Here is a 13,831-nt window from a genome sequence, read left to right as displayed (position 1 = left end):
AGAATTTGAGTAGAGGAGTTGCTCCAAAGTTGTTCTTGTAGTTTTGCCATGATATCCACAGGTAGTTGCCATTTGATGTAGGATACTAGGCTAGATGGACTTTGGGTTTGATTTTATAAAAATGATCTTAATAAAGATGCTCTCATGGGAGGTTCTGTGGAGTCGCAGACTGCAGCTGGAAGCCTAATGAATGTGCAGTAGCTGTAGGTAGTTGCCTGTAAGCTGATTCCTATGTTTGTCTTCAAATAGTCCTATCACACTTCCTTTCTGTCCTGAAAATGTTTTTCTTCCTACCGTAAGTAGTGAACAAAGGAAGTAGTTATTTTGGGGAGTAACCTCTTGAACAGAAAAATCAAAAAGTAGCATTAATCGCTTTCAGAGCGTTAAGTCCTCCAATACAAATAACCTCGTGGCTGCAGGTTCTAGCCCCGATATCTTGCTGAGCAAATTCAGATTGAAAGAAAACAAACTTCAGATTTTGGTATGGCTGTAATTCCTACTTCTTCAGCTTCATTTTAGTAATAAATCTTTCTCCATCCTATGAAACAGTGTTCATCAGTTTGTTAAATTCCATTGCTGTGTTTGGGACATCTTCTCTACTGGAAAGTGTATCACAGTGTATATATACATGCTGTGTGCATATGGAAGACCTAAGTACTGTGTCTGCAGAGAATGACTGAAGTTTGTTGCTAAGAAATGCCGTCCTGTCTGTTTTCCAGGGAAACTGTTGTGGGACCGTGCTAGGAATTGCATTGCAGAGCAAATCGAGCTCAATGCTTTTCCATTTTTCCTTCTTCCTCTCCATCTTCAAGTTTCAAAAATGTTTTTTAAAGTCAGGTCTACAGCAGTGGGAAAGAGTAGAAGTGAATAACATAGGTAGAGAGGAGGAACTCCTTAAGCTGATAATGCTGCTGAGAAGATAGAATATGGAACTGTTTCAGCGAGTCACCTACCAAGATTAGGGTAGCTTCTGACCCTTTCTTCCTCTGTAGTGGCGTATGTAGCTGTTTATTCAGGGCCTAGGTATTTAAATTACCTAACATGTTTCTGTGCTCACTGTCACTCCAGTTCTAATGTTAGTACTTGATCTAAGATTATTTTAGTGGCAAATTCAAGATCCTACTTGCATATAATCTTTTATGGACTCTTTGCCATTTGACTTTAAGAAAAAAAAAATCAATGTAGTTTTTCATGTTTAAAAGCATATTAAACACTTCAGAGTTTTGTAGATTATGGCTGAGTTAGATTTCTAACCAAACTGAAAATCTTGGAGTAATCACAGCCTGTGAAGCTGAAAGTCAAAGCTGATACTTTACTGCATAAAAATAAAACCATGCAGGGATAATTTGAATAAAATCTCTGTAATGCAGAATTTAAGTTTCTCCAGCGCTGTTCTAAATAAAATGCAAAAATCTGGTTAATTCCACTGCTTCATGAATCACTCTCACTGTTTCCTAGTAATGATTATTCTTTTAATCACGCACTAGTGGCATTGGCATCTAAGAAGCTGAGGAAGATAAACAACCTATCTGTACTTCTACATCTCTTCAGGTGGCTTCAGGAGGATATCACTTGAGGATGTTATTTTTGGGGGAGTCACTTTCAGAAATGTAGGAAAACATCAGTTAAGCCAAGAAAGTGTTCCCAGTTGAGTGTGTTTGTTGGTAGTGAACTTCTGTGCTAAAGATTTCAAGGGTCGAATACAAATGAATAAAATACAGCCACAGAAGCAAAAGTCATGCTGTTAGTCTCCAGATCTACTTACTGATGGAAGACAACTTTTTTCTTTTTTTTTTAAAGGTGGGGGGAGCAGAGGTAAGGTATTTGGGGGAGCAATTTAAAAAGCTGAAAGCATGCTTATGTGTTCATGCTTTTTCTTTGAAGCTGTGGACTTCACTGAATGTTGCTATCTCAGCTGAAGCAACGTTTGAGGATACTGTGCAAATGATTAATAACCTATCTGTACCTTTCTGGGTCCTATAGCATGGGTTGACTGCGTGGCCATTCTTAAAACCGTGCTTTCCCTGGTGATATCACTGGTCTTAAATGGTAATTAATGACTGACTGGCAACATATAAGAAATCGGAACCTACTAGCTTGAATGCTGGCAGTCAACGTCTGACAATGTAAGTCTTAATAATTTTAAAATATATTCTTTCAACATGAACATTTTTCTCAATTAAATGTGAAGCCTGGAGAGTACATTTACGGAAGTGAACTCTTGGACTGTATGCATAAAGCCTGGGACGTAATAAATCCACTGGATATCTCTGTTTCAGAATGAGCAAATAAATTAGCTTCTGGAAATTGACGTGTACTGTAAAGATCCCAACAGAGTTTTGAGAAACTCTGAACAGGGAGGTTTGTTTTTGTTGCCGTATCAGAGGTTTGGGGTTTGCTTCTTTCCACTTCTGTGAGAGTTTGTGTTGTTTGACTGTGGGCTCTAGTAGGCAAATTCTTGTAGAGTTTGACTGCAGCAGCTTAAAATGGTACTGTCCGTGTGCACAGCCATGGCAGCGTGGATGGAAAGGGAAGCACATTTGTTTGCATTGTCCCAGTTTACCCCAGTCTAAATAATACCCGTGTAACCTTTACCTGGCAAGTAAAATTGATTTGGTATTGTTACTTGTCCAAAACCAAGTAGCTGTTCTTTTTGAAGTTATGTGAATGTATCGTGTGTATATATATGTGATTTATTTATGATATATCTCTATATATAAAAACAGCAAATGCTACGAGGAGAGAAGGTAGATGTAATAAGAAGCTGACAAAGACAATTATAAAGAAAGTTTTGATGTGTTTCTAATGGAAACTAAAGATAAGTACTAGGATAGTAGGAAAATGGAAAAGAAGTAACGTGGTCACTACTTGCCCTGAGCATCTTTTCCAGCACTAATGAATGAGGAGCTCCTGTTACTTAAAGCATGAGGTTTCATTCTAAGGTGGAGCTCATTCTGTTGCTGTGCGAACCTGCTAAAATATGGGTTTGCTTTTAGAATGTTCAAAAATAGTCTAAGGCATTTTATATAAGAAACTTATGGGCAGATAATTCATGAGAAGAATCTGAAGTCACACACTTTTAAATATTTAATACTGACAAACATCCAAGATGGAATAAATACTGATACTGAGTATTTTAAAACAAGCCCCAGAGAAACACAAACATGAATTTTAAGTGTATCACAATATTTCTATGTAAGTTCATTTTTTAAGAGAACATGATGATAGAGAGATCATTGCCATTGAAAATGTCTCCTCTGCCTGAAGTAAACAAATATATGCCAATGCTCTAGATAATTCTTGTATGTTTGGCACGCATCTCACTGAAAATACCTTAGGAGCTTATCCTATAACCAGTGCTGTTTAATGCAGTTCTCTCAATAAGCAACTAAATGCTTTTTTTTAATAATACTTGTAGTTTCAGCTGTGTGAGACTACTTCCTTCTCTAAGACAGAGAGGTCATTTCTTTTTGTGCTTGTAGGTTAGCATGAATTATAAATCTTTCTTATGAGTCACTGTATCAAAGTATCAAATTAAAGAAAATTACCTGAGGGCTGCAGTTGAAATAAGTGTTTTTGAAGTTCCAATCAAAAATACTAGTGTCTGCAGAACTTGTGTTCTTGATCTGTGCTTATCCCTGTTTACAAATTTCATGTTTTTCACAAGTTTATTTTTTTCATTCCCCGATTCTTTTAGATCAATAAAAAGATAACATTGGTAAATTTAGCTGCTCTGATTTTGTTTTAATGATAGTATGTCTGAAAGTTTGAGTTACAACAGTAACTTTATCCTGGTCAAAACCAATACTATTACTTTGGGGAGAAGATTTCATAGAAAACTTTGAGGAATGCAGAAAAGAGATTTTTTGGGGTAGTTCATAGTTCAGCCAAACATAGGTGCAGTTGGCACGATCTGAAGTGTATTACTCACATTAAAATAATATCACTACTTATTTTCAATATATTTTATGGCCTTAAAGTCCCAGATGGACCAAATCTGTCTCTACTCTAATTTCAACTACCATGTAGGTATATGCACCGGAATACTTGGGTAATGTAATAGTGGAAAGCAGCTGAAAATCAGGGCAGATTTTTTGTTCCATGCTGTGGTTTATGTTGTCATGTTGGTCATTTCTTTCTGTACTTCCTTAGATACAAAATTGCTTTCAGTGTTCAAAATAGCACGGTGGCTTAATCAGTAAAGTGATGATACTTTACAAAATCTTGCAAAATGATTGCTCTACACGGCCTTGATGGAAGGAAAAGATTTCTTGTAGCTGGAAAGCATGGCAGTCCTGAAAAGTGCTATCCTTAGGTCAGAAGTTGCTGATAATTTCAAAAAGAAATTCGAGAAGTGAGAAGTCGGTAGACTGCTGGAAGGCAGAAGTGAAATCACCAGCTCCAAATTCCGATTATTTCCTTGATTTGAATCCGAAACATTGTCTGACTTTTTTTTTGCAATGCATGCGGGTTTGCTTTATTATTATTTTTCCCCTGTGCAACTTTCCCTGTACTGGTTACTGAAGCTGTTGATCTAGAGAGTCGTGGGTGTAGTCCAAGTGGGATGCAGGAGCCAGCATGAAGAGCTGCACGTACTCAGCAGAGGGTTCAGGAAGCAAAGGGTTGACAGAGTTCTTGATGGCCCACAAAACCTGATGGAGGCTGGCAGCTGTACATTGGCAGTCACTGTCTTAACCCAAGTCTGAAGGTAACGGGGGCATCTCTATTTATACAAATCAGACCAATGTCTCCTTCAAAGCAAGGCATTGCACTTTTATATCAAGTACTGATGCTTTGTCATGAATCTGGACTTAGTAGGACCACATACGTTTTGCTAGATAAAAAAAAAAATTTTACTTGCTGCATTTATTAGTATTGTTTCACAGGGAGGAAAAAAAAAAATGATATCCAGCTGACTGAATAGCTCTTACTTGTTGCATCTTCCCTCAAATACTGTATAAATGTTTAATACTATTTCTAGTTAATGATGCACAGTATGTCTTAAGGGAATTTGACTATTTTTCTATGAGTGTGCTTTGCTAAGTAATATATGCCTGTGCTCCCACATCTTTTTAGATTTACGTAATGCTATTTGTATATTTTAGGGCAGGGTGCCCATCATTTTTTGAAACTTTTTTTTCCTAGGTGCTTGCTTGCAGGAGAATGTGTTGTCTGGCATCCTGGGAGAGGATGGCTCTCCTGAAACCTGGATGCAAGGACTTTTTAACCAAATTCTGTTTCCTTCATGGATCACTGTATCCTTTCTCAAATTACTGGTGACAAAATGGGGCTGTTGTAAAATGATGTTTCTTTACTGGTATGCATTCACACTACTTACTATATGAATGTGTTTGCAGTTTTTGTGTCAAGTTTTAAGCAAATGCTGAAGATATCCCTTTTCCTTTATCCAGACCCATAAGAAAGAGGTGTGAATTCACTGCTTTTTCTCTGACAATATGCAATTTAGTATCAAGAATTATATTTCTAAAGTGTGCCTGCTATAAGTTAAAAAACTTGAGAACATCGTTAAAAATGGCATAGGAATGTAGCAAAGATCCTCTCTCAGGAATAGACTGAGAATAATAACAAAAAAAGTATATGTATTTTTTTAAGGAGTAGTCCATATACTTGCTGTCCCATAGTCAGCTTCCTTGCCTTGTTGTCACAGGTGTATTTGTTTATTACTCTTTTTTTAATTGCAATTGCTTGAGTTACCTTACTAAATACTCTCCTCATCAGATAAGATAAAATAAGTGCATGAATCTTTATATTCTATGGATTTTAAAGAAACTGAGATAGGAGATGCTGAGACCATAACCATTTTTAGCCATATGCTTGCAGAAGTTTTGAATGCCTTTTCCTGCCATTTGTTTTGTCATGCTAGCTTGTTATTATCTTACAAAAATAAACATTTAATAGCAGCAGCCATTGTTAAGAGTGGGTGTAGTTACTGTATGCTTGGCCTGTGTCTAGACTAGTTGATGGACATCCCCAGGTATTCGCTCCCAGTTGCACAGAGAGGTAGTGCTCTCCCCATACGGCACACAGAATTTTGTGTGGCATGCAAGAGCACTATATGTGCCAGAGCTTAGGAACTGAAGATCCTCAGTCCCTCTGGAAGGCAAGAGCAGAGATAACCTCTGACTTTCTGCTGATCAGAAATAACCCATCCATGATGGATCTACCATGTGCGTGAAGGGGTTTAGTATGTCTGTATAGGTTGGTGTTTCTTCACCCAGCAGTTACTCAAAATAGATTGGCAAGGTGGTTTTTTTTACTTTATTTCTGCACCCTAGGAAAGATTTTTATGCCAGAGTCAGAAATATATGCAAAACTGTCTAGTCCTGTTTGGCTGTTGGAGCAAAGTTCAGCGTATGCATGAGTATTTGCAGGACAAGGACATTTGAATAGTGTCTGGTGATCAGTGTCAGTGAGTGAGACGGACCTCTCTTTAGCATGGTTTAGTGCTTCTTTAATACAGCTTATTGAATCTCCGTATCATAAAGAATCAAATCCATGATACTAATTACAGTGTAACTCAGTTTTTTTCTTCTCACCTTATATAGCTTGTACGTATACTTAACAAATTAGAGTATAAGATTCCAAAAGCTGAATACCAAATAACAAAGCCAGACACAGGCAAGATACATAAGAAAATAAATTGAGATGATCAACGTACTAGGGTCCTGCTTCGTGCATCCTTAAATGCTGCTTTTGTCCAACTAGTAGATGACAATTTGTTACAATGCCATGAAACATAACCCTGGGGAGAAATCTGATTTTTACCCTGGATGCATGGCATTCAAATCATTCTTCAGAAACAACCAGAGCGAACTTGTTAAAAGTCTTTCTGTGTCTCTGGGCTCCTTCTGTAAGGCTGTGGATTGGTGGGTTTTATAACTTTTTGAACTTATCTCTAAGTCACTTACAGATTTATTGTTTGTTTCGAAAAGAATAAGTTTGGTTATCCATTTGCCTTGCATACCATTTGCAGTCTAACCAGTTATTTAAACTTAAAAATTTTAGACTGTTATGTTTGTTTGCTAGAAATAATGTTTATAACGTTGTATTTTTTTATTTGCTGTCTTATGTGGCTTACTTCTATGATCTTTTGCTGAGTGTACTTTAAAATTCTCATTCTAGGAGCAATCTTGGAACAGCTAATATCTGCTGATAATTCTACAGTTTTGAGCAGTGCCAGAATGGTCCAAATTTTTTTCTTTTAAGTCCTCCAGAAATTATTTAATAGGTTGTAGCTTTGGAAAATCTGTGTAGCTAGTCCTGTCCAAGTTACTTCTTTTTACACTTATTTACCCCATCCGTTTTGAAGTGGGATTGTATTGTGCATGGTTTTGTCTTCTCATCCCTATCATCTTTAGCTGATTCAGAGTATAACTTTTATTTTAAATGTCTGATGTTCTTATCTGTTGAGGCTAGGGGAGTCAAATTGTCTAAGAAAGTTTATCCCATGCATTATGGGTGGAGGCAGTCATCCAACATGCAGTAGGCAATTTCAGCTTTGAAGCAGGACAGACATGAACTCAAAACAGCATGAATGTTCTTATACATTTAATATATGGGTACGCAATAAACCGACTGCATTGGGAACTATGGCTTCTGTTTTGGGTTTTATCATACCTTTTATCCCATTTTTCTGCCAATGATTTTAGATTTCTACATCAGCAAGGATGACATGTATTTTGACCTGACCTCTTCTGAATCTAGGCCAATTACATTTCACCTAATACTCTTGTTTTGGGGTATGACAGACTTAAAGAAACTGAAGCCGAAGTTCAGTTTGGTGCTTAAGAGATTAAACTGTGTAACACCAGTGAAGAATTTGATTGTTAAAAGTGTAGTTGAGTTAGGTGGTGCATGACCAAGCGAGTACTTGGTCTTGTACTTCAGCGCGAGAGAGCAGAGGGCTCAGATGGACTAGCCTATGGAAAAGTCCCTTTCTGATACTCTACGCATGCAATCCTGTGACTTTGTGTAGATGAATTAATTGCATAGTTGACTGTCAGTGAGCATTCATATTGCAATCTTTGTTTTTAATGACATTACTGCAGTTCTTGGAGTAGTGCCCAGTAGTGTATCACACAGGGATGGGCGCAGGACACGCACATTCTCTTCTGTTGCCCCAACATGAACTGGGCATGAACTGGATCCTTCTCTCTGGGTATCTGGAGTTTGTCATATAGTAATAAACGTATTGAATCCTTGTGTAAGCTCTGTTATCACGCTTAGATACGTTCGAATACATCGTTATGAGAAAAGAATTAAGCTGCATAACTGTTAGTGGCCTTGGGTCTCCATCAATATAAACAGTTGTGTATTTCTCATGAGACTGTTCTTCCAGAAATTCTACTCAATAATGGAATAATCTTTTAACTGTACAGAGATAAAATACCAATCTCCCTCTGCAAACCTTCTGGTATGAAAACAAAGTGTTTGATAGATCCTGTAAAGGAACTGCTGTTTTTATGTTTTGAAAATAGCACGTGGACACCTTGGTGCATTTGAGTTAGTATTGAAAGATTAAGTAACAGCAGGAGGGATTAGAGAGACCTAGGAGCTTCCGTCATATTCACTTCAGATGTCTGACTGCTTTCCTAGGAAGCCAGCAGAACAGAAGTGCATGTCACTGCTTTTCTGGTAAGCATCCGTTGCAGACAGAGGCCAGCATTTCTAGTCCTGCTTTGTAGGAGAGCTTATTTTCAGTGGTACCGAATAGTCCCTATGACTAGGTGGCTTCAGAGCAAGCAATCCAGCTAACTTTTTTTAATACTTGAGATAAGTAGATTTGACTTCTTAGGGGTTAGAAAATGCAGGCAGATGGTATACCTTCATAACTTTAGACATCTGTCTTCTGAAGGTCTGAGTCTTTGAGTGGTCCTTCATCACCAGGGCTTACGAGATTCTGCTGGAGCTGATGGCTCAGTTTGTACATTTCTTCTGTGTCCTGTTACTGGTGAAACGTTTTCTTTGACAAATGTACCTTTTGACATGTCAGTCAGATACGCTTGGCTGTAGTGGCCTTTGAGGGCAAATGACTTTATAGGGAGAGAAGATGAGGGATTTAACCAAACTGAGTAGGTAATGAATATTACTAAACTAGCGGAGGCTCAGCAGCTTTGGGTTTACAATCAAATAACAATTTTTTTTCTGCTATGTTTTCATATTCTATGGATTTTTTTTCCCTTTTACAGAAAAATCATGGAAGAAATAGCGTAGGCTCTAGCTATTAAAACTAATTTGCCATGAAAATGCAATGGCTGTCACCTAACGGTGTTTTCCACAATGGTTTCTCACACTGTTGTCTGGAATCCAGAGATCAGTGGAGGTTCCACAGAAGCCTTCCTGGTATTTAGTTTTGTCTGTTTCGTTACTTCACAGGCCCCATTTATTCTTTTTCTGTGTTTTTTTCTAGCATGTAAATGTATATATAATCAGTAAGTATGCTTCAAAATGTATGTAGAAGATGCATGTTAATATGCTTGAGGTAAATAGAAAGGTGTTTCTAACACAAAATATTTTGCAGTGATTCATCAAAGTGACAATCTTGTTGGTGTGAGGGAAAGGCAAGCCATAAATGCAGAGCACCACTCAATACATTCTCCTTGTGAGCTTCAGGGGACAGTGTGTTGGCCAAATGTAACGGTCTGTGTTGTTCTCAAGGGAAGATGATGAAGAGCTATTGGAGAAGCCAAGGGAGCTAGGAAAAAGGGAATACTATTTATTGTTTCCCCTTTTGTATTTGTCAGCTACTCTAATAGAAGAATGGAACTTAATTTCACACTTACATAACTTTTGGCTGAAATCCCTGTAACTATTTTAGGAAGCCAGATTCATTAGTCTCTGTGAAGTAGTGTGTTTAGTACTGTCTTTTTGTGGCAGTTGTTGCCATTTAGAGTTAGGTCGAGAGAGTTTCCTGTTAAGTTTTTCATTGTAAAGGAAGGTGTCATACTTCATCTTTTGCTTTGTTAGGATGGACACAGATGGTTAGGCGATGGATGCCTGCAATAGTTGTTCAGGAAGAAAAGGAGCAGAAGACTGGCAGGAGGTCAGACTGTGTCTTGCCTGCCCATCCTGATCTGATTTTAATGGTCTTGATAACAGTACAAATATTTAATTGCTAAAGAAACTCTAAGCACTACTGCAAATGTTAGTGGCCAGAAGTTATCTAAAACACTAGTAGCTGGCCTTCGTAGTCGAGCGAATTTGCACTGAGAAGAATATAAGATTCCTCCCATACTCTTTCCTTCTCATTCGCTGCTTTTCCCATCTAACTCCGGGCTCTCCTCCTCACAACCTGCTGTTAAATTCATCAATTGTTCCCTGATAGAACTCCTGTGTGACCACTTTTCTTCATCAATATTTACTATAGCTGTGGTCATCATTTGACTGCTGCTGGTATGCAAGTCACCTTTACAAACGTGTTTCAGACAAGTATTTGAAAAAGAGTTACTCAGCAGTTAATTTTCCTCCCTACAATTGGGTATTTGTGGATATGGCAGACAGAGCTTCCCTTTTACTGGTGAATTGATTCTTTCCTATTTCAGAACTTTCAGACCTCTTTCCTGTTTTCCTATTGCTAACAAGAAAATCTGGTCCAATGTGTTTTTTGGATAAAGCTGTACACCCAAATAAGATAGCAGAGAAGCCAAGACATTTAACTGACAGTTTCTAAGCATTGAGAAACTCAGGAAAATGTACTGGAGCTACCATTCAGCTTTTTTACTACTGTTATATGACATTTGTAAGAAAAATACTTGCAAAGAATTAGTATTAAATTCAGTGAGCTGCTCAGAAGTAAAGTTTGTTTGTATCTTTCACAATAGTTCACTGATTAATGTGTGTATTGCATACCTCGTATTAAAATATTGAATCATTGATCCATAGAAATCCAGTTGTTAATAGTCTAACTAGTTCAATTACTGTTTGCAAGCCTTCAAAATTAGGACAGAAGCACAGGACAAAGTTTTGTCTTCTGTATTTCACAAGATTTCGTTAGACATGTATGTTCCCATACAGTGCATTAATCTTAGCTTTGTAGTTCATGAAGCAATTAATTCACAGTGAAAAATGCAGTTATTAAGATGCATACCACTGAAATTCATTAAAAAACAGTATTTATCAGCTGTGTATCTGTAAAACTACTTAAAAAAAGAATTTAAAGGATGCTTAATGCTGTCTTCTTGGTTTGACAGAGCAATGACTTCAAAAGTTGCTGTTTTCTTTTTCCTAGAAAAAGCCTTGTATTCTTTTTGGTTGATCCATGAAAAGCTGAAAGATTTAAGAGCAAAGTCTTTGATTCCTGATGAAGCAGGAGGTGGTATGTCAAGAAATGTCAGGCTCCCTAGCCCAAGCTAGCACATTAACTGAGATTAGTGACCTGCTCTTTAGCTTTGAATTGCTGTTCAAATCAAGTACCACCTGACAGTCACTTACATCATTACCTTGACTCAAGAACAGCTTTTGCTGTATCAAGATCAGGATGCCCTGTATCTTCTTGCAGGGTCAAATCCTCTGTGGTGTGCCCTGTGGGTTTTTTACTGTTTTTGTTTAGTACTAAGTTACAGCAATACAGGGACTGACAGCCCAGTCACATGGGCAAACCTAAGTTTGACTAGAATATTTTTTTTTGTTTTAGATTAAAAATAAAGAAACAAAACCTCTGTAGGTTCAGGACACAAAATGAGGGTGTCTGCCAGTATACAGGAGACTTAATGGAAAAAATATTTTTCCTGTCAATGCACAGACTCAACAGCATAAGAATACATAACAAATTATAATTTTAGCCGAGTTTGAGTTAAAATATGAAGCTTTCTGGAACGTTTTGGAAACTGTTCTATGAAAACTCACACGTTACTTAAAATCTGCAAAAAAAAAAAATTGGTTTTGCTAAGCAAAAGCTTTCAGACTTGGTCTTTCCACCTGCATGTAAGAAAAGCACAAGAGTTCTTTGTGCAGGCAAGAGCAGATTGGTTTAACTGTCACATGAGAGGAAGATAGTTGCTTCTAGTTTTTAGAGAACAAGTACAAATTGTGAAGCCTTTGCTGTTGTATTACATTGTTCATGAATTTGAGTCCAAGGGCCTCTAAAAGACTTTTTAATATCTGTTGGGAACTCTAATAAGGCTTATATAAGAAATAACATACTGTGTCATTCTTTCACTGCTGGGATAGTGTTTTCTCTCTTGTATACAAAGCAACTGAATATCTTGTATTCATGCAATTGAAATGGTTTTTGTCATGGAATATCTAATACAAAAAACAAACTAACCTATATTTTTAATTTGCACCTGTATTTTTTGGAGCTTTGTTTTTCTTATGTAGATGAAGATTTTTGTCTTTGGACTTTACATTTTTTTCCCCAGACAAAAAAAAAATAATCAAACCTGTATAAGAATAGACAACAGGTCTGCCTCTCCCCCTTCCCCCCATTTTCAGCTTCTGGCATGTTTGAACTTTTCCTGTTGCTGTAATGTCTTTTCTGTGAATGAAGAATCACTAGTTCTTGTGTCTTTTTCTAGAAAGTAACAGTATAATTTCAGTGCCAGAACAAAAATAATTTCTATGTCACTTGCTTTAGTTTTGAAGTTAAGGCTTACCACTTAACATCTGAAAAAAAAATTCTTTGGTCAATTGTTTTTCTATTTTTAAACTTTAATCATTCTTTAATCATTAAACACGGTTCTGAGTATCTAAAATGGGTTATTAATGGTAGGTTTAAATGTTGCTTGAAAGAAAATGTATTTTGTTTACAGTATCCATCTGCTTATTACATTTCAGCACTGAACAGGAAGAGTTATTTCCTGTCTCAGAATACTTTGTTTCCTTTGTCTCTACAATAAGAGAAGAAAAAACATCATGCATTCTCTTTCTGATCAGTGAAATGCTCTCATTATTCCAAGTCCAGATTTGTAATAAATGAACCTCAGTAATGTAGTGCTGGTGAAGAAAGATGTTGTAATTTTAACATCTTTTTATTCCAGGGAATGTTGTAGGGAAAGTTTTAGGTCACGCTGTCATGCAGTCACCCAGTACATAAATGCAGTTGTGATTGCATAGCTAAACATTTTAGATGTTGAAGACTGCAGGCATGAAAGCTGCAGCTGTAAATATGTAGTTGCTTCTCATTGTAACTAAGTTATTATCTAGCAGTTATCACCTTCCACTTAAGAGTTGTGACTTTATTTTTTTGAAATAAAACTTCATCATGAGAGTTGGCTTAATTAGGCTTGCTTATTTTTAAAGACAGCCAACATCAAGAAGGTGGGCGGGGATCATGTGCTACTGCTTAAGAATGTGGTTTTCTTGGTGATTTAGCAGATAGCTCAACAGAATCAGGAAATCTTCCAGACTGCTCATATTTCTTTTTCAGTGTCTGAGAAGGGTTTTTTTCTTTATTTCCTGTTGTTGCCAGCAATCACAGGCAGCTACATTGCTGTAGGTCAAAAAAGTACAAGCCAGATGGATTACACTTTCATTTTACAGATGTGAACTTGCTGTGAATTTTGCTATAATTGTAGCTGACTAGGAGTGCTTTTGAGTCATCAGTCACTCAAAGCAACTCTCAAGGACACTTGCATTACTTTTGTGACTTCTGTGCCTGGTTTAAACGTACTTTGTGTATTAGTTTACAAGCCCTCTTTTTTTTTGAGGAGTTCATGTATGGGAAGAGGCACTACATAGTTGCATGCTTTTGCATCCAATGAAGATGTGAGTTTTTCATTTATACTCATTTTGCAAATTGTTTTTGAAATAGAGATGGCAAGCTTTGAACTGCCAATGCATGCATGAACAACACTTCTGAAACTTTTGGAGA

At 37.1% G+C, this 13,831-nt stretch overlaps 1 protein-coding gene across 8 annotated transcripts in view; it reads left to right on the top strand.

The window, feature by feature from the left end:
* Positions 1 to 13,831, top strand: part of MAP3K1 (mitogen-activated protein kinase kinase kinase 1) — a 60,018-nt gene that overhangs the window by 20,628 nt on the left and 25,559 nt on the right. Inside the window, exon 1 of one of the 8 annotated variants that reach the window (XM_083816950.1) lies at positions 8,624 to 8,655. The exons of 6 other annotated variants lie outside the window; for them this stretch is intronic. In XM_083816950.1, coding sequence (XP_083673076.1) covers positions 8,639 to 8,655 — 17 coding nt within the window. In that variant the 5' untranslated portion in view covers positions 8,624 to 8,638. Of the gene's footprint in view, positions 1 to 8,623; positions 8,656 to 8,678; positions 13,726 to 13,831 lie in introns of those variants that run through there. One more of the 8 variants, XM_083816953.1, reaches the window with a different exon arrangement.

The sequence above is a fragment of the Anser anser genome, assembly GCF_964211835.1.
Source record: "Anser anser genome assembly, chromosome: Z".
Lineage (NCBI taxonomy): Eukaryota > Metazoa > Chordata > Aves > Anseriformes > Anatidae > Anser > Anser anser.
The sequence above is the reverse complement of the archived record's forward strand: the minus strand, read 5'-3'. Positions and strand labels throughout refer to the sequence as shown.